Here is a 21158-nt window from a genome sequence, read left to right as displayed (position 1 = left end):
GAACCCGAGCGAAACAAGGCCCCAAAATGTGCTTTCTCCCAGTGATGCCTTCTTCAGTCTATCATGGCCTTCTTGATTCTCTGCCTCAATCTATGCCCTGGTGCTGCCAGACAGGATGTGCAGAATTGACTCCTAAAGTGGACTATAAATTGGCCTCTATGCCAAGAACACGGCGAAGCACCCAAAAGTCACATTTGCACTGCTCGCCTCATTGCTGGACTGAGGAACACCACCCACAAGACGCGTCACTGTCTATCGACCAATGCTGAAGGTGAAGACCCTCTGCCTTATGCCCGGGGTCCTTCATGGTCAAAGACCTTTCCTGATTCATCCGACGGCTGCTGTCCAAACGAACCAGCAGATCCCAGGATTCAGCCCCTAAACCTGTCTCTACAGAGCAGACAAGATAGTGGTGCTTCCAGGCAGATCATTCCACACTCGAGCCTCTGCCCTCTAGTTTGAAGGAAATAAAGATATGGCCCTAAAACTTTGGAATCTGCAGATTCTGGTGCAATCTTCAAGGGCCAACAGTGCAATCTCTGTAGTACAGGGACCGATATCCTCCCGCCGCGCTCCTACGCTCTTCTAAACCCCTCCAATGTCTGACGTCTCTCACCACCTCAACCCGTGCTCTCAGCGCCCTCTGCTCGCTGGTGCACCAGGATCTCCACTCTCACTTTCATCCCAACTTCATTCCTTAAATTTCGTGAACCTCAGCGACACAAGCTCCTGAACTATCAACCGTGGCATTGATGCATCTAATGGGTGCGATGGGGCTTTTATGAGGAGAGAATGGGGGAAACAAGATGTGATAAAGCACCCCATGCCGCACATTATAAGGATGTCGCAAGTCACTGAGGAGTTCTGTAATCACACAGAGGAACGAGACCAAAGCTCTTTTATAAGGTCATGGAACACCAAAGTGAGGTGCTCTGTGCCATATAATACATGCCACACCATCACCTGTCCCACAAAACACTTCAAACCTTGGTGCGTGGCTCTTGCGTATGAACGAGCAATCATGTGTGAAGAAATAAAGAATAAATATAAAACCTCTCGTGCAAGAGTAAGCAGATCAAAAACCTGTCGGATACTTGTTGCTGACAGATATCAGAAACAGTTCAATACAAGTCAGGTATTTGTAAAAAGCTGCAGTGGCTCAGAGTGTGTGAAACACGCAGAGAGGTTCTAGCTTTTGAGGGGTGCAAACACATAGGCCTGCTCTGTCTGCTTGTCATTTGAGCTAAAAAATTAGAGCCGAAGAAAGAAGCGACACAGCTGCTGCAATGATGCCCCATGGCCCGACCTCCAAGTTTGTCTCAAGATGTTGACATCCTGAGGTGGGAAATAGGTTAAAATGATGTCATTTTATGTAAGGCCTGCTTAGACCAACAGCTCTTATAATATGACTTCGATTTAACGTCTTCATTCAACAATCTTTGCTCCAACGACTCAAACTGATGAAAGCAACAATCGTTTCCTTGTAATGTCACTAAACTATATCGACATAAGAGCAGCTGCGGCCTCTGAAATCTCCAGAGACTGGAGACAGTTATGATACAATCAGCGTCGATGGCAACACTAGAAGCACTGGGGGCCTTATTCCAAAGCCGCCTGGCACTGCCCACATGGACTAGAAACGGAGCAGCGCCTCTCTGCGTGACATGGAGGCCGTGGCGGTGGTGTGTGTGCACGCCTTACACTTGTATCCTACGTCATTTGCCCCCAATCAAAGAAAGAACTTACAGTTGGCTCTCGTCATGCCCCATCCGGTGGTGACGCACAGCTCCTGGCCTGTGTACACTTCGCCATCAGCGGGCAGGCAGGCAGGCTTGACAGTCTGAGAGAAGCCAGCAGGCCTGGCGAGCTTCACAAGAGCCATGTCAAACTCTTTGGTCGCCGGATCCCAGTCGGGATGTGTGAACACCTGCAGAAGGCCAAACAAAAACATTTTCAAGACAAAATAGTGCAATACTGCAAAATTCCACATTTCATTTCACCTCCTTCAATGCATTCTGGCCGACTGAAGACAGGGCCGGACTGGGAACCAAAACCGGCCCCCACTCGTGCGGCGCACCGGGGGATTGCCCGGTACCCGGTGCGGCCAGTCCGGCCCTGACTGAAGACATGCAGCCAGTCGGCCTCCCACACATCTCACTGACTGCCTTCTGAATCTGAGGGAACAGTGGCTGGAGCCAGTCATCATGTGAATGTCCGCTCCTCTGCGGAGGCTGGGCAGAGTTTGGAAAGGATTGCCTCGTAGCCACTGCCGGAGATACCTGCACAGTGTGCGTGGACCTACAGTCATCAAGGCATACTTATACAGGGCACGGGGTGGATATGTCTTTATGGCCTCTGGGTCAAAAGCCACACAGTCCGCCTGAATGTGGAAAACAGACCTGCAGTGCTCTGCATGTGAGGAAGCGACTCTCACTGTGGCTTATCAGAGAGAGCTCATTAAAAGTAAATTAAGCTATAATAAAACACATTCTTCCTTTTCCGATGTCAACAAAGGAGAGAGTTTGCCGGCTGGAGTGAAAGGCTGACAGCGCGGCATAATCACATCTAGTCCTCCATGATAAATGCACAGCTTAGCAGGTGTCTTTTTATACAACATTGGGACAACGCCAGCATGTTCCTAGAAGCCTTTTCCTGTACACAACCAAAAAGGAGCTGAGCCCTCGTCATGCGAGGTGCAATTTCTCGGGGGCAGCCCCACTGTTAGATTGTTTCTTTTGATCAAAAAATCTTCAGGATTTAAAAGGGTACAGACGAACGTGAAAATATATGCACAATCTGCTTTTATATACTTAGGCTCTAAAAGCATTTTAACCTCAGTAATACCTCTGGGTAGAACACCGCCCAGAATTACCAGGTCTGCAAACTCCAATGTGGTAGTAAAAAGGCTACGTTGTGCAGGATAAGAGCGGGGCTCGACTGTCATGTGCGAGGTTAAAGATTGGATGCAAGAGGCTCAAAGGGGATTCAGTGGCACGTCTCCCATGCGGGAGTGAGCTCTGAAACCATCTGTTTGCAAGTTAATTACAAACGGATGGTTTCAAAGCTCGTTCCTGCAAGGGAATCGCCAAACGTGCACGCGTTGCTATCCAAAGCTGCAATGCGCGCACGTTTTTGCCTGAAAAACTGAATCGATTTCTAAAGGTCTCCTCCTACGCAACGCATGCGCACTGAGTAGGCGAGACCTAAAAACAACAGTAGGACAGCAAATGTTAAGAAAGAATAGTAATGGCTCTTACCTCAGCGATAGATACAGCTTTAGTGAGTTCTTTGCTATTTTCCAGGTCATGTTCTCCAAGAACCACAACATGGGATGTTCTGAGAGAGGAGAAAAAGTATTGTTGGGAATATTATTACAGAGCTCTTGGCAGGTTACGTGTTCCTCGCGTGAGAGGAAATTTCACCGAGTGAGCACCCATTGTGTACACACAAAGCTTGGACGATGATGTGACCTGGTCACAAGCAATTTAGGCAAAGCCGTTCTAATATGAAAAATATATTTACATCGCCAGCCTTACAAATGGGTGAACCTAGTTTAAAAATGTATTAAAAACACTTCAATAATGCACTACAAAAAAATAAAACGTAATTTTCAGAAATGATATTAATTAAGCATAGATTTATTTCATTGCACTGAAGAGACACATCTTTTTGCTCCTGTAGAATAGGGGAAGATGGCAGATAAAACATGCCCTGAAAGCACTCCATTGGCTCCCAGTGGACAAAAGCACCACATTCAAGGCTGGTTTCACCACCCCAAGGCCCTTTGGAGGAAATGACCGGGTCATCTGCAGAAACTAGCCCCTCGCTGTGGCCCGACCCGGCCTGCACGGCTCTACAACTGCACATTTGGCTATCACGGCGTTTCGGACGGATGAAACATGGAACCCTTAAACCAATCTCTTGGGAAGGAACAAACTTGTTTCATAAATGAACTGGCTCGAAATGAGCAGAACGGATCTCATACCATATAGGGTTGTGACTGAGAATATTGGGCTGGGGCCCGCATTTACCAACTGGAATTTAACTTACCCTTTTTCTTTATTGTTATCTTTTTCTAATCATTGTGCTCTGAAGTCGACGTGCAGTGCTGGATAAAATGAAGCAATAAAGACATGGCTACCAAGTTCACGCTCGCCAGTCTCACTGGGTTTGACAGGCAGAATATAGTGCCAGCAACCTGACCTACAGAAACAAACTACACATACAGCCAATAACTAAAGACCAACATGACCCACCAATGACTCAATGTGTCCAGGCGGTTGAGGGTTCCAGTATTATCTACTTCAGACATCGTTGAATTCGACCTAACACCGTGGCACTCATAGTACGGCCCGCGGGCCGCCAGCGGCCCGGCAGGCCTTTCATGTCTGCCGGCGGACCTTGCAGGTTATGTAACCATGTCCCCCCAGAAAGACAGAGGGAGGGAGAGTAAGAGAGTGGAGAGAGAGAGACAGTGGAAAGAGAGAGTGGAGAGGGAGAGAGTGGAGAGATAGGGTGGAAAGAGAGAAAGTGGAGAGAGAGAGACAGTGGAGTGAGAGAGACAGTGGAGAGAGACAATGGAGAGAGAGACAGTGGAGAGAGAGTGGAGAGAGAGAGACTGACTAAGAGACTGTACTAAATACTGACAGAGAGAGTCTGACAGAGAGAGACTGACAGACAGAGAGAGACTGACAGATAGAGAGACTGACTGACAGAGATAGAGACTGACTGACTGACTGACAAAGAGAGAGAGACTGACTCACAGAGAGAGACTGACAGAGAGAGAGACTGACTGACAGAGATAGAGACTGACTGAGACTGACTGACTGACAGAGAGAGAGACTGACAGAGAGAGAGAGAGAGAGACAGAGAGAGAGAAAGAGAGAGAGAGAGGGAGAGAGAGAGACTTACTGACTGAGGGAGAGAGAGACTGACTGACTAAGGGAGAGAGAGACTGACTGACTAAGGGAGAGAGAGACTGACTGACTAAGGGAGAGAGAGAGAAACTGACTGAGAGAGAGAGAAAGAGAGAGAGACTGACTGACTAAGGGAGAGAGAGACTGACTGACTAAGGGAGAGAGCCTGAGAGAGAGACAGAGAGAGAGGGGGAGAGACTGACACAGAGAGAGACTAACTGACAGAGAGACTGACTGACAGACAGAGACTGACTAAGAGAGAGAGTGACTGACTGACAGAGAGAGAGAGAGACTGACAGAGAGAGTGACTGACTGACAGACAGAGAGAGACTGACAGACAGAGAGAGACTGACTGACAAAGAGAGAAGGACTGACTGACTAAGAGAGCGACTGACTGACTAAGAGAGAGACTGACAGAGAGAGAGACTGACTGACTGACAGAGAGACTGACAGAGAGAGAGATTGCCAGAGATAGAGAGACTGAGTGACCGACTGACTGACAGAGAGAGACTGACTGACTGACAGACAGAGAGAGAGAGATTGACTGACAAAGAGAGAGAGATTGACTGATTAAAAGAGAGACTGTCTGACTAAGAGAGAGACTGACAGACTAAGAGAGAGACTGACTGACTAAGAGAGAGACTGAAAGAGAGAGGGTCTGACTGACTGACAGAGAGACTGTGTAGGAGAGTAGCCCCCACTTTTTTTCCGGATGTTTACACTGGTTTCTGGCTATAGTCTGGCTGGCACCCTGCTAATCAGGGCCCCAGCCTCTCTGTTCTCTCTAAACAACTTGGAGTGCATATTAGGTGCACTAGTGATTGGATACTGTGGTACCTTATGAGCCCCTAGTATATGGTACCATAGGTACCAAGGGCATAGGTATTTCACAGGCCTACCAGGGGCTGAAGCATGTATTATGCAACCCCTGGGAAGCAGACTAAATCTGACACCACAGGTCTGTTACTGCAGCCTGGGTGAGGTAGTGTTAGCACTCCTAACTGAGATATAGGTACACTATATCTCTACCTGCATACACATATAAACTAATCAGTCACCCCTAAGGCAGGCCCTATCAATCCTGAGGGCAGGGTGCTTGGTTTCCATGTGAGGGGATGCCTCTGCCTGAGCAGGGCCCCTCTGCAGCTCTCAGAGTCCATTCTCTGGGGCTGTTTGTGAATGCGGTCAAACCATATACTCTTAAGTGCATTATAAAATCGCTGTTAATGCTAACTTTGGAATGGCTGCATCAAAACATGTCGAGTTTGGTGTCAAACGCTTTGGAATCATACCTCCCACACCAGTAACTGGTGTGGGAGTATGATCCCACCCTTCTAGAGGGATAGACATGTACCTACTGTGGAAACACAATAGAATCCTGAAGAGCCCTGGCATCACGAAATGGATGCCACCAGTCACAGACACTGGGCTGCCCTCCTGCTGCTGACAGGAACTCGCAGTGGAGGAGGCCCAGCAATAGGCATCCTTTCACAGGGAGGTGTAACCACCTTCCAGACAGGATTTAGTGTATTGTGGCTGGGTGGGTGCACTCCTAGAGTGCTTTGAAATCCTGCACTGGGGGAGCAGTAGGCTCCTCTGTGCATATCCCAGCTCAAACCGGTTCAGAAACTACCTGCCCCTGCTCTGGCCCGAAATTGGACAAAGGGAAGAGGGCGTAGCCACCCACTCCCCTGACCCTCCAATAGGAGGGGTCATAGAGATAGTCCCTCCCTTCTTTGTAGTATAAGTTAGGGAACCCTTGCCATTGCAAACTAGATATCCCTGGACGACACTCTGAAGAAGAATCCTGGACCTTCGACGTTCCACTTCCTCTGGAAGACTGTAGAATCTCCCTTGGAGTCAAGGAGTGACTCCCCTGCTTGGCAGGCACCAAAACTTTGAATCAACGGTCGCAAACTTTCCCGCACCCGCTGGAGTCCGAAGTCCCTGCAGCCGTGGAGGTAGATTTCCTGACTTCTCCAAGCCCATTGTGAGTCTCCAGCGACACTGAAGCAAGTGGACCCCCGAGTGACGAGGAACCGCAATACCTGGGTACCGGGCACTATTTTCAAGTGCAACCCCTTCACGACATTCTACGAACATGTGCATTGGACCATGTGTGGTCCAAGCGTCCAGCAGGATTTCCTCCAAAGATCAGAGGCCTACCTCTTCCCGAGTGACCGTGGGCTTCTGGTGAGTGAATCCTCCTGAGGTGTCTTTGTGATCCCCTGCCGGCTGGCTTGTGGGTCCCCAGGAGACTGTTCTATAATTCCAAAGGGCTCCCCTGGTTGCTCCAGGCGTGCCCAGACTTACCCTTGCTGGGTGAGCCCCTCAGACCTTGCTGGTCTGCACCGCTGACTTTTTACACTTTCCACAAGACTTGCTGTTACCAAGGCTTGTTGGCTCCAATCTGTTTACCGACATTAGCAGAGAGTTGTTAGTAATAAATATATATATATTTTATATATATCCCTGTGTGGTGTCCTTTCATTTCGTAATTCAAGAGATTATAAGGTAAAACAAGCTGCTTTACATTCCTCTAAAGACTTAGCATGAAGGCTGCTCTCCACGGCAACCACTAGGAAAGCTTTCTTTAAAAGGTTGTCTTAAACCTATCTACCATAAGAATCGAATTGTACTGGTGCAAGGTGGCCACTTTAACTAGTGACCAGCATATACCAGGCCAACTTCTTACATTGGTGGGCAGCGTCTGGGATTCCAGCTTGCCATTGTTTTACCAGAAAATCTCTATTTGAATTACTAACTGAAAACCACTAAAGGTACTCAAGGTACATATAAAGTCAAGCTTAGTATCAATAAGTTCTACTGAACTTAGAGCTGTGTGTCAAGGGATAGCACACCCTTTCTACAGCTCAAGCTAGGATCAGTAGGCCACAAACTAGTGTAGGTAGTACAACACTGCACAACACTAGAATGCCCTTAAGGGTTGGAACCAGTGGGTCCACCCAGCCTCAGTATAAGGACATGACTTTCTTTGACTTGAAAGTCGTGTGTGCTGCAAGGCCCCTGAAACTAGGACAGAGTCCCTCCATACTACACCTGATAGACCTGCTGACAGCAGATAATCTTAGATTAGCTCTAGGAGCTAATAGGTCTGAATCAGGGGGTGGGTCAATTTCAGTGTCTGGGTCAGATGATGAAAATCAAGATGACCAGGACTCTGTGGTTGAAGGGCCAATCCACAAGGGTCTGAAAAGGACAGAGGAATACTCCCTAAGAGAGCTGACAGAGTGGAGGAGATGCATAAGTCCCCTTCTAGGGAGTCTGACCACTCCTATCACTCTGGCAGAGAATATGTCCAGCAGAGGAACTCATAACTTCCTAGAAGGGAGACCTCCTCTGAAAGAATGTACAAACTGCTGCAGTATGAGGAAGCAAGATTTGCCCTAAAAACCAAGCAGTTGGCATTAGATAGAGAAGCCTTTGAGCTCCAGAGAGCTTCTAGAAGAGAGGGATTAGAAACCCCTTGTGGCAGCAACAGTGTCCCTAGAGGTACAGAATATATTCCAGACCATAGGAACCTGTCCAAGGTTGTTCCTCCCTACCAGAGTGGGGATGATATCCATAAATGGATAACAGCTATGGAAAGGCCCTGTAGAGTATAGCAGGCTCCCCAAAAGCAGTGGACAGCAATCTTGTGGCTCTCCTTTTCAGATAAAGGTAGAGACAAGCTCCTCACTGTTAGAGAAGAGGATGCTAATGATTATGAAGCCCTGAAGAGTGCTTTGATAGATGGGTTTGGCTTAACCACTGAGCAGTACATGTTGAAGTTCAGAGACACACAGAAAGCACAGACTCAGGATTGGACTGACTTTGTTGATTGTGCAACCAAGGCTCTGGAGGGTTGGCTGGTTGGTTATAGAGTTACTGATTTTAAGGGATTGTATAATCTTATGATGAGAGAACAGATGCTTAATAATTGCCAGAACCAGTTGTTGCATCAGTACCTGGTGGACTCTGATCTGACCTCTCCCCATGAATTGGGAAAGAAGGCAGATAAATGGGTGGGTCAGAACCAGGGTGAGGCAGAAAACCCATAACCAAGGGGGTGACACTAAGAAGCAGGATTCTAAGGGCTCTGAGAAAGGTGGGGATAAGTCAAAAGACCAGAAGTCTTCACAAGGGCCCCAAAAATCTGCATCTGGTGGGGAGTCACAATCTAACAAGGGAAAAGGCCAAAAGAAGCCCTGGTGCAAATTCTGTAAACAGAAAGGTTACTGGACTGCTTACTGTAACAAGTCCAAAGACCAAACCACCATCACTCCTGCCCCTAAGGCAACTGTTCCCCCTAGTTCAGCTACTGGTGGAGGTGGTACTCAGAATAAGGGTGTAGTATATGTCCTTCCTAGTGAGCCCCAGTAATCTGGGCAAATACAAACAGCAGCCTGTAATAAATGGCAAACAGGCTTTGGCATTCTGGGACACAGGTGCGAGTGTCACCATGGTGGCAGAGGATCTTGTGGACCCTGGGCAGATCATCCTGGGCGAAATGTACCAGGATACCAATGCAAGCAATGTCAGGACCAACCAAAGTCTGGCAGTTGTGAATTTCTCCTGGGGAGGGGTAACTGGCCTCAAGAAAGTAGTAGTCAGTGCAGACCTCCCTGTCGAATGTCTATTGGGCAATGATCTAGAGACTTCAGCTTGGTCTGAAGTAGAGTTATGGACTCATGATGAGATGTTGGGCATCCCTGCAGAGGTATTTGCTGTGACCAGGTCACAGGCCAAAATGCATCAAACTGAACCAGCTCTGGATCCTGAATCTATGGACCAGATGCTTCACAAGAAGAGGAGCAGTAGGGTTAAGGCAGTGCCTTCCCCTCTGTCTCAGATCACAGATTCACCTCTTGAGGGAGGAGAAGCAGATCCTGAAGAAGGAACTGCCCCAGAGGGACTTGAGCCTGAATTAGGTTGAGTTATTGGGGGCAGGGGGACCTTCTAGGGAATATCTGAGTAAGGAACACCAGTGCTGCCCCTCTCTTGAATCCCTTAGACAGCAGGCTGCTGCTGAGGCTGCTGGGAGTGCTAGTGGGTCCCATAAAGTGTATTGGGATGAAGGACTCCTATATTCTGAGGCTAGAGATCCAACCCCTGGAGCCACCAGGATGTTGGCAATACCACAGAGGTTTAGGCGGTTCCTCTTGACCCTAGCACATGACATCCCTTTAGCAGGACACTTGGGCCAAAACAAGACATGGGACAGGCTTGTTCCACATTTTCATGTTCCACATATGTCAGAGGACACCAAGGAGTTTTGTCGCTCCTGTGTCAGTTGCCAAGCCAGTGGCAATTTAGGTGGCACAACAAAGCCCCCCCTGATACCACTACCTGTAGTGGGGGTGCCCTTTGAAAGGGTAGGGATTGACATTGTTGGTCCCCTTGACCCTCTGACAGCATCTGAGACAGGTTTATCCTGGTGGTAGTGGATCATGCCACCAGGTACCCAGAAGCAATTCCCCTGAGGACCACCACAGCTCCTGTGGTGGCAAGAGCCCTCATTGGAGTTTTCTCCAGAGTGGGTTTCCCAAAGGAGGTCATATCTGACAGAGTTACCAACTTCATGTCAGGGTATTTAAAAGCAATGTGGAAGGAGTGTGGTGTAACTTATAAATTCACTACTCCCTATCACCCACAATGCAATGGGTTAGTTGAACGTTTCAACAAAACCCTTAAGGGAATGATTAAAGGCCTCCCAGAAAAGCTTAGGCGAAAATGGGACCTTCTTCTTCCCTGACTTTTGTTTGCTTACAGATAGGTTCCACAGAAAGGGGTTGGTTACAGCCCATTTGAACTTCTGTTTGGGCACCCGGTAAGAGGCCCATTATGTTTGGTGAAGGAGGGCTGGGAGTTACCTCTCAAACCTCCCAAACAGGATGTGATGGACTATGTACTTGGTCTCCGCTCCAGGATGGCCGAATACATGAAGAAGGCAACCAAAAACCTGGAGGCCAGCCAAGAACTACAAAAAACTTGGCATGACCAAAAGGCTGTGCTGACTGTGTACCAGCCAGGACAGAAAGTGTGAATGTTGGAGCCTGTGGCCCCAGCAGCCCTCCAAGACAAATGGAGTGGCCCCCATACAATTATTGACCAAAAGGGAGAAGTCACCTACCTGGTGAATCTTGGAACTCCCAGGAGCCCCCTTAGGGTGCTCCATGTCAACAGATTGAAACCATATGTTGACAGGCCTGACATCCATCAGAATCAGTCCAGTCCTGATTCTGTGCTTGCTGTGTGTCTCTGAACTTGTACTGTTCAGTGGTTAACCCAAACCCATCTATCAAAGCACTCTTCAGGGCTTCATAATCATCAGCATCCTCTTCTCTAACAGTGAGGAGCTTGTCTCTACCTTTATCAGAAAAGGAGAGACACAAGATTGCTGCCCACTGCTTTTGGGGGACCTGTTGTACTCTACAGGCCCTCTCCATAGCAGTTATCCATTTGTGGATATCATCCCCACTCTGGTAGGGAGGAACAACCTTGGACAGGTTCCTTTGGTCTGGAATGTAATCTCTGACTCTAGGGACACTGTTGCTGCCACCTGGGGGTTCAAAACCCTCTCTTTTAGAAGCTCTCTGGAGCTCAAAGGCTTCTTTGTCTAATGCCAACTGTGTGGCTTTGAGGGCAAATCTTGCTTCCTCATACTGCAGCAGTTTGTACATTCTTTCAGAGGAGGTCTCTCTTCTATTAAAGTATGAGTTCCTCTGCTGGACAGATTCTCTGCCAGAGTGATAGGAGTGGTCAGATTCCTAGAAGGGGACCTAGGCCTCTCTTCCACTACTCTTAGGCAGAATTCCTCTGTCCTTTTCAGATCCTTGTGGATCTGGCCCTTCAACTACAGAGTCATGGTCATTGTTGTGATCTCTTGACACACAGCTCTAAGTTCAGTAGAACTTATTGATACTAAGCTTGACTTTATATGTACCTTGAGTACCTATAGTGGTTTTCAGTTAGTAATTCAAATAGAGATTTTCTGGTAAAACAATGGCAAGCTGGAATCCCACACGCTGCCCTCCATTGTGAGAAGTTGGCCTGGTATATGCTGGTCACTAGTTAAAGTGGCCACCTTGTCGCCAAAATAAATGTTGTGATCTCTGTAGAAAGACACCTGGAGCCAGTAGTTATTCTTAAGCCATCTTTATTCAGTCTCCAGTTCAGGTTACATCTGTCTCTACTCCAGCCAGCCTAGTGTGGTACCAGCCCCACCAGGAGCAGCCTCCCTAGCTGCTCAGCCCATCTTCAACTGCCAACACTCATCCACTCAGACACCCAGGCATTCCATGCATCACAGGCACACCAACATTCTATGACCATCTCACACTCTGGCTGAGCAGCTAGTGGCAGCAGTGCTGGACTACAATGTTATTCAATTAAGTAGGATATAACATTAATCTTGATTTTCATCATCTGACCCAGACACTGTAATTGACCCACCCCCTGATTCAGACCTATTAGCTCCTAGAGCTAATCTAAGATTATCTGCTGTCAGCAGGTCTATCAGGTGTAGTATGGAGGGACTCTGTCCTAGTTTCAGGGGCCTTGCAGCACACACGACTTTCAAGTCAAAGAAAGTCATGTCCTTATACTGAGGCTGGGTGGACCCACTGGTTCCAACCCTTAAGGGCATTCTAGTGTTGTGCAGTGTTGTACTACCTACACTAGTTTGTGGCCTACTGATCCTAGCTTGAGCTGTAGAAAGGGTGTGCTATCCCTTGACACACAGCTCTAAGTTCAGTAGAACTTATTGATACTAAGCTTGACTTTATATGTACCTTGAGTACCTATAGTGGTTTTCAGTTAGTAATTCAAATAGAGATTTTCTGGTAAAACAATGGCAAGCTGGAATCCCACACGCTGCCCTCCATTGTGAGAAGTTGGCCTGGTATATGCTGGTCACTAGTTAAAGTGGCCACCTTGCACCAGTACAATTCGACTCTTATGGTAGATAGGTTTAAGACAACCTTTTAAAGAAAGCTATCCTAGTGGTAGCTGTGGAGAGCAGCCTTCAGGCTAAGTCTTTAGAGGAATGTAAAGCAGCTTGTTTTACCTTATAATCTCTTGAATTACTAAATGAAAGGACACCACACAAGTATATATATAAAATATGTATGTATTTATTACTAGACACACTCTACTAAAAGTCAGGAACATATGCACAAATCAATGTTTCACAACAAGTTAAGCACAAATATGGCTGGGGCCCTTGGGGCGTACGAGACCATATACTAAAAAAGGGACTTAGGAATATCGACTTGTGTGGGGACAAGGCCTAGGGCCTTCAGAAGCGCTGGGGTCTCACTAATCCACCCAAGGCAGGTAAGTAAAGGACCCACCGGAGACGCATGCAGTGTGAGAACATAGCAGCGGATCCCAATAGACTTCAATGGAGCAACTCGCGGTTGGAATTTTAAAGTTTTTGGATACTTCAGGAGAGTCTACAAGCAAGTCTCTTACAGGGTAAGTAGTTCTAGAGCCAACACACACAGGAGCACCGTAGTGCTGGAGTTACCTCACCCAGGGAAGCCGGGTGCATAGGTGTCTTTTGGTGTCGGGTCGCAGCGTCGTTTTCAATGGGAGCCAAAGAAGACTTGCTGCTTGTGAAGACAGGAGAAGTGTCCGGTAGAATCCAATGCTGGATTCAGAAGTAAGAAGACCTGAAAGCAGAGGAGACAGTGTTCAAAATCACTTGGCAGTGACCCGGGGCAAGGAAGCTGGATGCCCACAGTCGTCGGATGATTTCAGGTGATCACGGGTGTTTTAACTCTTCAGTCACGTGGTCCAGTAGGCGTCGACAACCAGGAGCTGGATTCAGCGTGTCCCACAAGTCTGCAGCTTACTGCAGTGTCGGCGACCAGATTGGAGCTAACAAGCCTTGGCAACAGCAAGTCTTGTGGAAAATGTAAAAAGTCAGCGGTGCAGACCAGCAAGGTCTGAGGGACTTACCCAGGAAGGGTAAGTCAGGGCAGGCCTGGAGCAACATGGGGAGCCCTTTGGTTCTGTAGAAAAGTCTTAAGGTGACCCACAAGCCAACCGGCAAGGGATGGCAAAGACACCTCGGGAGGATTCACTCAACAGGAGCCCACGGTCACTCGGCACAAGGTAGGCCTCTGATCTTCAGTGGAAATCCTGCTGGAGGCTTGGACCACACGAGGTCCAATGCACAAGTACGTAGAACGTCATGAAGGGGTTGCACTTGAAAATAGTGCACGGTACCCAGGTATTGTGGTTCCTTGTCACTCGTGGGGCACTTGCCTCAGCTTCACTGGGGACTCACAATGGCCTTGGAGAAGTAAGGAAATCCACTTCCAGGGCTGCAGGGACTTCGGACTCTGGCGGGAGCGGGAAAGTTTGCGAGCGTTGATGCAAAGTTTTGGTGCCTGCCAAGCAGGGAAGTCTCTCCTTGACTCCAAGGGAGATTCTTCAGTCATCCAGTGGTAGTGGAACGTCGAAGGGCCACACTCTTCTTCAGAGCGTCATCCAGGGATATCTAGTTTGCAATGGCAAGGGTTCCCTAACTTATACTAAAAAAAAGAGAGGGACTAGCTCTATAACCCCTCCTATGGGAGGGTCATGGGAGTGGGTGGTTACATCCACTTCCCTTTGTCCCAGAGCAGGGGCAGGTAGCCCCTGAGCCGGTTTGAACTGGTGTATGCACAGAGGAGCCTACTGCTCCCCCAGTGCAGGACTTTAAAGCACATCTAGGAGTGCACCCACCCAGCCCCAATACACTAAATCCTGTCTGGGAGATGGTCACACCTCCCTGTGACAGGGTACCTTTTGTTGGGCCTCCTCCACTGCGAGTTTCATTCAGCAGCAGGAGGGCAGCCCAGTGTCTGTGCTGGTGGCTTCCATTTTGTGATGCCAGGGCTCTTCAGGATTCTACCGTGTTTCCACAGTAGGTACATGTCTATCCCTCTAGAAGGGTAGGATCATACTCCTACACCAGTTACTGGTGTGGGGGTATTATTCCAAAGCGTTTGACACCAAACACGACATGTTTTGATGCAGCCATCCCAGAGTTAGCATTAACCACAAGGTTATAATGCACTTAAGAGTATATGGTTTAACCGCATCCACAAACAGCCACAGAGAATAGACTCTGACAGCTGCAGAGGGGCCCTGCTCAGGCAGAGGCAACCCCTCACATGGAAACCAAGCATCCTGCCCTCAGAATTGATAGGGCCTGCCTTAGGGGTGACTGATAGGTTTATATGTGTGTGCAGGTAGAGATATAGGGAACCTATATCTCAGTGAGGAGTGCTAACACTACCTCACCCAGGCTGCAGTAGCATAATACATGCTTCAGCCCCTGGCAGGCCTGTGAAGTACCTATGCCCTTGATACCTAAGGTACCATATAATAGGGGCTCATAAGGTACCACAGTATCCAATCACTAGTGCATCTAATATGCACTCCAAGTTGTTTAGAGAGAACAGAGAGGCTGGGGCCCTGATTAGCAGGGTCCCAGCCAGACTATAGCCAGAAACCAGTGTAAACATCAGAAAAAAAGTGGGGGCAACATAAGTGCAGATCCTACTCTCCTACACTGACTATAAGCCACCTCTGGTGAAATTCATGATGTGGAATGCACAAGGACTAAACAATCCTAAAAAAATACACCAGGTATTAGCTTATGCCCTGCAACATTGAATGGATGCTCTCCAATCGTAGGGAAACCATCTCTTGCCCAACAGAAGCCAGCATGTGGCTAAACAATGGAGCTCACATACAATGTTTGTTCCTGTGACGGGACGAGCTGCGAAGACCGACAGGAGTACCCTGGGGGCACTGAGCCGACACGACTGGTGCTGACTCTGGCGACGGCCAGGGGGCAGAGCTTGAGGGAACATATAAACCTGAAAGAAGAAGCAGCCGACGTGGAACGCCAAGAAAACGAGGAGCCACACGGAGACCCGCGAGGCGAGGAGGAAGCTGAGAGGATACCGGAGGAGGAGACGAAGGATTCCGGTCTGACGGGGCTCGAAGCGACGACGGGAGGACCCAGAAGAAAACCGGGACGTACCCAGAGGAAGGTGCCACGGATGAGACGGCCGGGACCCTATCATCGGGTCCCGGTTTCAGGCAAGTGATAGGAAAGACAGGGCGCACGCTGGTAGGGTGGTGGCAAGCGCAGTCCGGCTTCTTTGGATTGTAAAGGGAGCAGGGAGGATGCGAGGACAGCAGGGAATAGAGTAAGGGACGGGAGGCTTTCTTTACTTTTCAAGGGCTGGCACAAACGGGGCCAGGAAACAACCACACTCACCTCCAACGGGACTCCACCTGAAGAAAGGGTCCGGGTACAGGAGAGAGGTGCTAAACCCGAAAGGCAACACAGTTTCCACTGGGTGACTGGGGAGAGAAAGGCTATAAACAGCGCAAAGACTACGCGCGTAAGGATATTAACAGGGAGAGAATTGACCCTGACCGTCTCCTCTTTTCTTTACCGAGGGGGACGCCCGGCAGGACAGCCCACGGAAGCAGGAATGCAGCGGAGACCAATATCAGTGCACGGAACCGACAGAGCCCAGGGGATTTGGACCACGGAGGAGAGCCGACCTCAGCACGGACAAATTCCACACTCCCTCATCTGTATACGCCAATAAAGTTTATACACCAAGCTCCTTTGCCTCGTCCGGTCTGTGGGGGCATGACAGTTACATACTCAAACTACTCCAGGGAGCTTGCCATACTTATAAGGCCTAATCACCGATTCCAACACCAGGTGTTCGGGTTTGTACCATATGGTGAAAAATGGCACTAGAGCACACCAGTGGTGAAGAAATATGCCACCAGAATACACTAGTGGGCGAGGGACTCCTAGATCCCTGTGTGAGACGTCAAATTCCATTTGGTACATTCAAGTCCCACTCTCTTGGCTCTTCTAGCTCGAATATTAGATTACAACAACATGGTGCTGCTTGAACTGTGCTACTAGATATAATGCAGACTTAGATTAACATCCGGACAACACGCTCTGGTACCAAGTGGGAATACATGTGTTGCTCTGTGGTCCACAGATCAGCTTCTGGGCTGGATTTTTGACTAGGGGCCAGGGATGTCCAGGAGCAGACAAATGACATCACACATATGCCCCACATAGTGTTGGACCAATCCCTGGTAACCATTACACTACACCTGCTGGAGGCGGGCGAGATGCATCGAATGTGGCACCTGCAACCGACCATGCACCGTCACTTCTTTTTTAGGGAAGAAATGAGACAGGCCGTAGTGACATATTTTGATATGAATAAGGACTCAGTGCAGGGACATGGAAAAGTGAGGGAGACCTTTAAAGCTGTAATACAAGGAGAATGCATATTGTGGAGGAACAGCACCTCAAACCGATTAGAGGCACTCTTACTCAACTGGAAGACAAATTAAAATTACTTGATACTTGATACAGCTCAGATCATGAACCTGTGATGTACAGACCGATCCAGCTGACAATACGCAAGTTCCATGGCGAGGAGGATTAAAATACTTAGGGAAATACGGGGAAGGAGAGTGACTGGGGCACACATTAGCCAGACTACTGAAACCCAAATGGGCTGCAAATTATATTGCCCTAATAATGACTAACAGGGCCAGAAGAAAGCCTATTTGTTAGATATTCTTGCCGAATGTATGTCGTACTACCATACTTTATAAACCACTACACACTGAGCAGATGATGAGGGGCTCACAGAACATTCAGAACAGGTCACACTGACATGGGTGGAGGTGGCAGAGTGGGAATTGTTATGCTCCCCAATTACCACAGAGGATGATTTCTGTGCTGTGATTCCCGCGTATTACACTGTCCCACAACCCTAAACTGACAATTACTAATGAGCCATTGAGGGGACAGCACCTACAGGACAGCCAAATCTGGACACTGGGAGATTTGTATGTGGGAGGAGACTCCTGACCCTTGAGGGATATCTATCAAAAGGCCGCTCCACACCACTAGTGATGTAACTCTATGCCAGGCTCTGTGTGGCGGTAAGAAAGGCATTTCCTACTCATCCTCTGGAGCCAGTGGGTCGTAGGTTGTTGGGCCTTGGTGCAACTGGTGCATTAAGTACAAAAAGAATCACCACAAAGTACACTACAACCCTAGGAGACATGCCCAAGGGGGGGCATCATTACAGAGCTAGATGGATGATGGTGCTGGGTACACACCTTACAGACACGCAACAGGAATGCTGCTGTCGGTATACAAAAGAAGTTTCCATGAACTGAAGACATAGACTGATGCATTAAAAGTTTCTCCACCAGGTCTACTAAACTCCAGCCAGACTGTATAGATACGAGGGGAGGGACAGCAGTACATGTGAAAGATGCACCTCTTGAGGATGGTTTTTTACATATGTCATGGGAATGCAAGGCGATTGCTGAATACTTGAGCGGGCTGTTCCACCCCATAACCAACATTGTGGGCCTGAGACTGCAGCCTGAGGCCCTGAGGGCATTACTGGGTTATGTCAAACGTGTACTCAAATGCAGTAGTTAATTTGTTGGACTCGCCCTGATCTTGGGTAAGCATTGAGTGGCTGTCATGTGGGGAAGGGGTGCACGAGCCACATTAGACAATTGGCTACAGACCTAGCGACCTGAGCACAAACAAAGATATATACGGTACACCTGCGGGGTTCTGCCCTAAAAACATTTGGGACCAGCTGCAAACCTATCTCGCTGGAAGGGTGAGAAATGACAATGAGGATGAAGGAGGGACCTAGGATGCCACAGGAGAGCTGGGGTCAGTTCACAAGAGGGGTAAACTTACAATCTAGTTGGCTAGTCGGTGATGGAGGGTGAAACCAATGATGTACATACAGATAACTGTGGCTATTTCCTTGCATGCTGTGATTGTTACAGCAAACAAATGATGGACGGAATGCAGGGTCAAGACTGATTTGCATATGGCTGGGTCCAAACTGGAATGGCATGATGAGCAAAAAACGATGGAATTAGGCCCAGATCTCTGTACTGGGGTGAACGTATGACATTGTTCTGCATTCTGTCCATCAACTGTTGTGTTTGCATTTGTTACCCCGAGTGGGATGGGTATGCTCAGACGTGAGTCCCATGCTCTCCATGGCACTGGAGTCAAGCTATCCTGGCTGAAGAGGGGTGAAACCCCGAAACCGGTCCTAGGATGCTTGTTTCCAGTCCAGGGAGGACCTGGCTTGGCAGTTCGGGCTGGGCTGTTCCCATGGGGCACAGGGTCAAGACTGATTTGCATATGGCTGGGTTCAAACTGGAATGGCATGGTGAGCAAAAAAACGATGGATTTAGGCCCAGATCTCTGTACTGGGGTGAATGTATGACATTGTTCTGCATTCTGTCCATCAATTGTTGTTTTTGCATTTGTCACCCTGAGTGAGAAGGGTATGCTCAGACGTGAGTCCCGTGCTCTCCATGCCACTGGAATCAAGCTATCCTGGCTGACGAGGGCTGAAAGCCCGAAACCGGTCCTAGGATGCTTGTTTCCAGTCCAGGGAGGACTTGGCTTGGCAGTTCGGGCTGGACTGTTCCCATGAGGTACAGGGTCAAGACTGATATGCATATGGCTGGGTTCAAACCGGAGCGGCACGGTGAGCAAAAAACGATGGATTTAGGCCCAGATCTCTGTACTGGGGTGAATGTATGACATTGTTCTGCATTCTGTCCATCAACTGTTGTTTTTGTGATTGTTACAGCCGTTGATATTTGGTATTGTATTAATGTGTCAATAAATAAAGCTATAAAAAAAAATCTCAAAGCGGGATTTGAGTATTGAAATAAAAATAAACAATGCCCCCCTTCACCATGGGAAGTTTCCTTTCATGGTGAGGGCGGCATTGAGAACTTTTCAATACCCCTCACTGCCAGGTTTCTCCTGTTAGTGACGCTCAATGAAAATTGACTATGTCTGTTCATCAAAACCAAGTGGTCTGACATATAGCCAAACCACTGATGGCCCTTACTCTGTCGGGCCGTCAGAGGGGTTTGACCAAGACAGCCCTTACTCTGCCAGGCCCTTAATGGAGTTTGACCGTTGTCAAATGATGTCCACCCAACCCTAAACCTGGAGGGCGAATCATTATATGGGTGGGAGGGAATGTTTATTATGGAGTTTCCTCTCCACCAACATATAAATTAGGTAGTAGTAACTTAGTCAGGTGTATGTCACTGTACAGGATATTTAAGCAAATTCAAGGTCCTCTGCAATGTCTCCGAGGAATTGTGTGAAAGTTTTTTCTGTTTGAATCTTGAAAAAAATCACTAAAATGCTCTTATGTTAGCCAATTTTATATGTTTCTTTATTTATGGTGATCTATTCCCGTCCCCATTTCTTCTCCTTTCCTCCTTTTCTTTTGTTCTGTCTTATATTCTATACATGTCTTTAGGTCTCTCAATTACGTCGGTATGGTTTCTTATATCTGCTTCCTTACCTCGGAAATTGATCTAGAATTACATTCAGCTTTGGACATTGCTAACAGTCTAAAGCCGTACTTTTGAAATATGTGTTCTGTCTCTTTCCATATAGAATCTATGTTTGTTCTGCAGTTTACGCATTTTGCTTGGATTTTGAGAGAAAGGACCTCCTCCTAGAAATGTAGGGGCATATTATCAAGCGGCAGTGATATTTATCACTGGCCGCGCTTAGCGTGAGATATGTTATCGACGGAAATTATCGCCATGCTAGCGCTGTATTAACAATGCATAGCGCAATGGCGATAATTTCCAGCGACAGCTGTGTTTTCCATGGAACATTGTTGGTTTTCCAGCGATGTTCCATGGAAAATGGCGATAACCTTGCTGATACGACCCTGAGGTCGTATCAGCAGAATCCACCCCAATGCAAAGTATAGGCAAGTCAGCATTTTAGCAGACGTTAGTTTTTGGTGAAAACCGTGGTTTTCGCCCAAAACTAACGTCTGCTAAAATGCGTGGGCCTCCTTGAAAATATCGGGATGTGCATATCAGCGATAATTTAAAAGCAGTACTGCCCAGTGACGCCCACTTTGCATCTCATTAGAGATCTCCGACCGACCCCTGACCTCACCACGTATTCAACAAGGCCGACCTGCGTGACATCATCAACACCTCCTTCGACACCGCCACCTTCCCTGAGAGCTGGAAGCACGCCGAACTCAGCGCTCTACTGAAGAAACCAACGGCGGACCCCACCGAACTCAAGAACTACCGCCCCATCTCGCTCCTCCCGTTTCCGGCCAAAGTCATCGAGAAGACCAT

The 21158-nt window shown here is 48.2% G+C and overlaps 1 protein-coding gene across 1 annotated transcript in view; it reads right to left on the bottom strand.

Annotated features, from left to right (window-relative positions):
• LOC146813610 (chymotrypsinogen B-like) overlaps nt 1-21158 on the bottom strand; it is a 58650-nt gene that overhangs the window by 18347 nt on the left and 19145 nt on the right. Inside the window, exons 4-5 of the mRNA XM_085610091.1 lie at nt 3258-3336; nt 1747-1927 (exon numbers count right to left, since the gene is read on the bottom strand). Coding sequence (XP_085466217.1) covers nt 1747-1927; nt 3258-3336 — 260 coding nt within the window. The remainder of the gene's footprint in view (nt 1-1746; nt 1928-3257; nt 3337-21158) is intronic.

Source organism: Triturus cristatus, chromosome 6 (assembly GCF_964204655.1).
Source record: "Triturus cristatus chromosome 6, aTriCri1.1, whole genome shotgun sequence".
NCBI lineage: Eukaryota > Metazoa > Chordata > Amphibia > Caudata > Salamandridae > Triturus > Triturus cristatus.
Note: the sequence above shows the minus strand (reverse complement) of the source record. Positions and strands in the feature narration are given on the sequence as shown.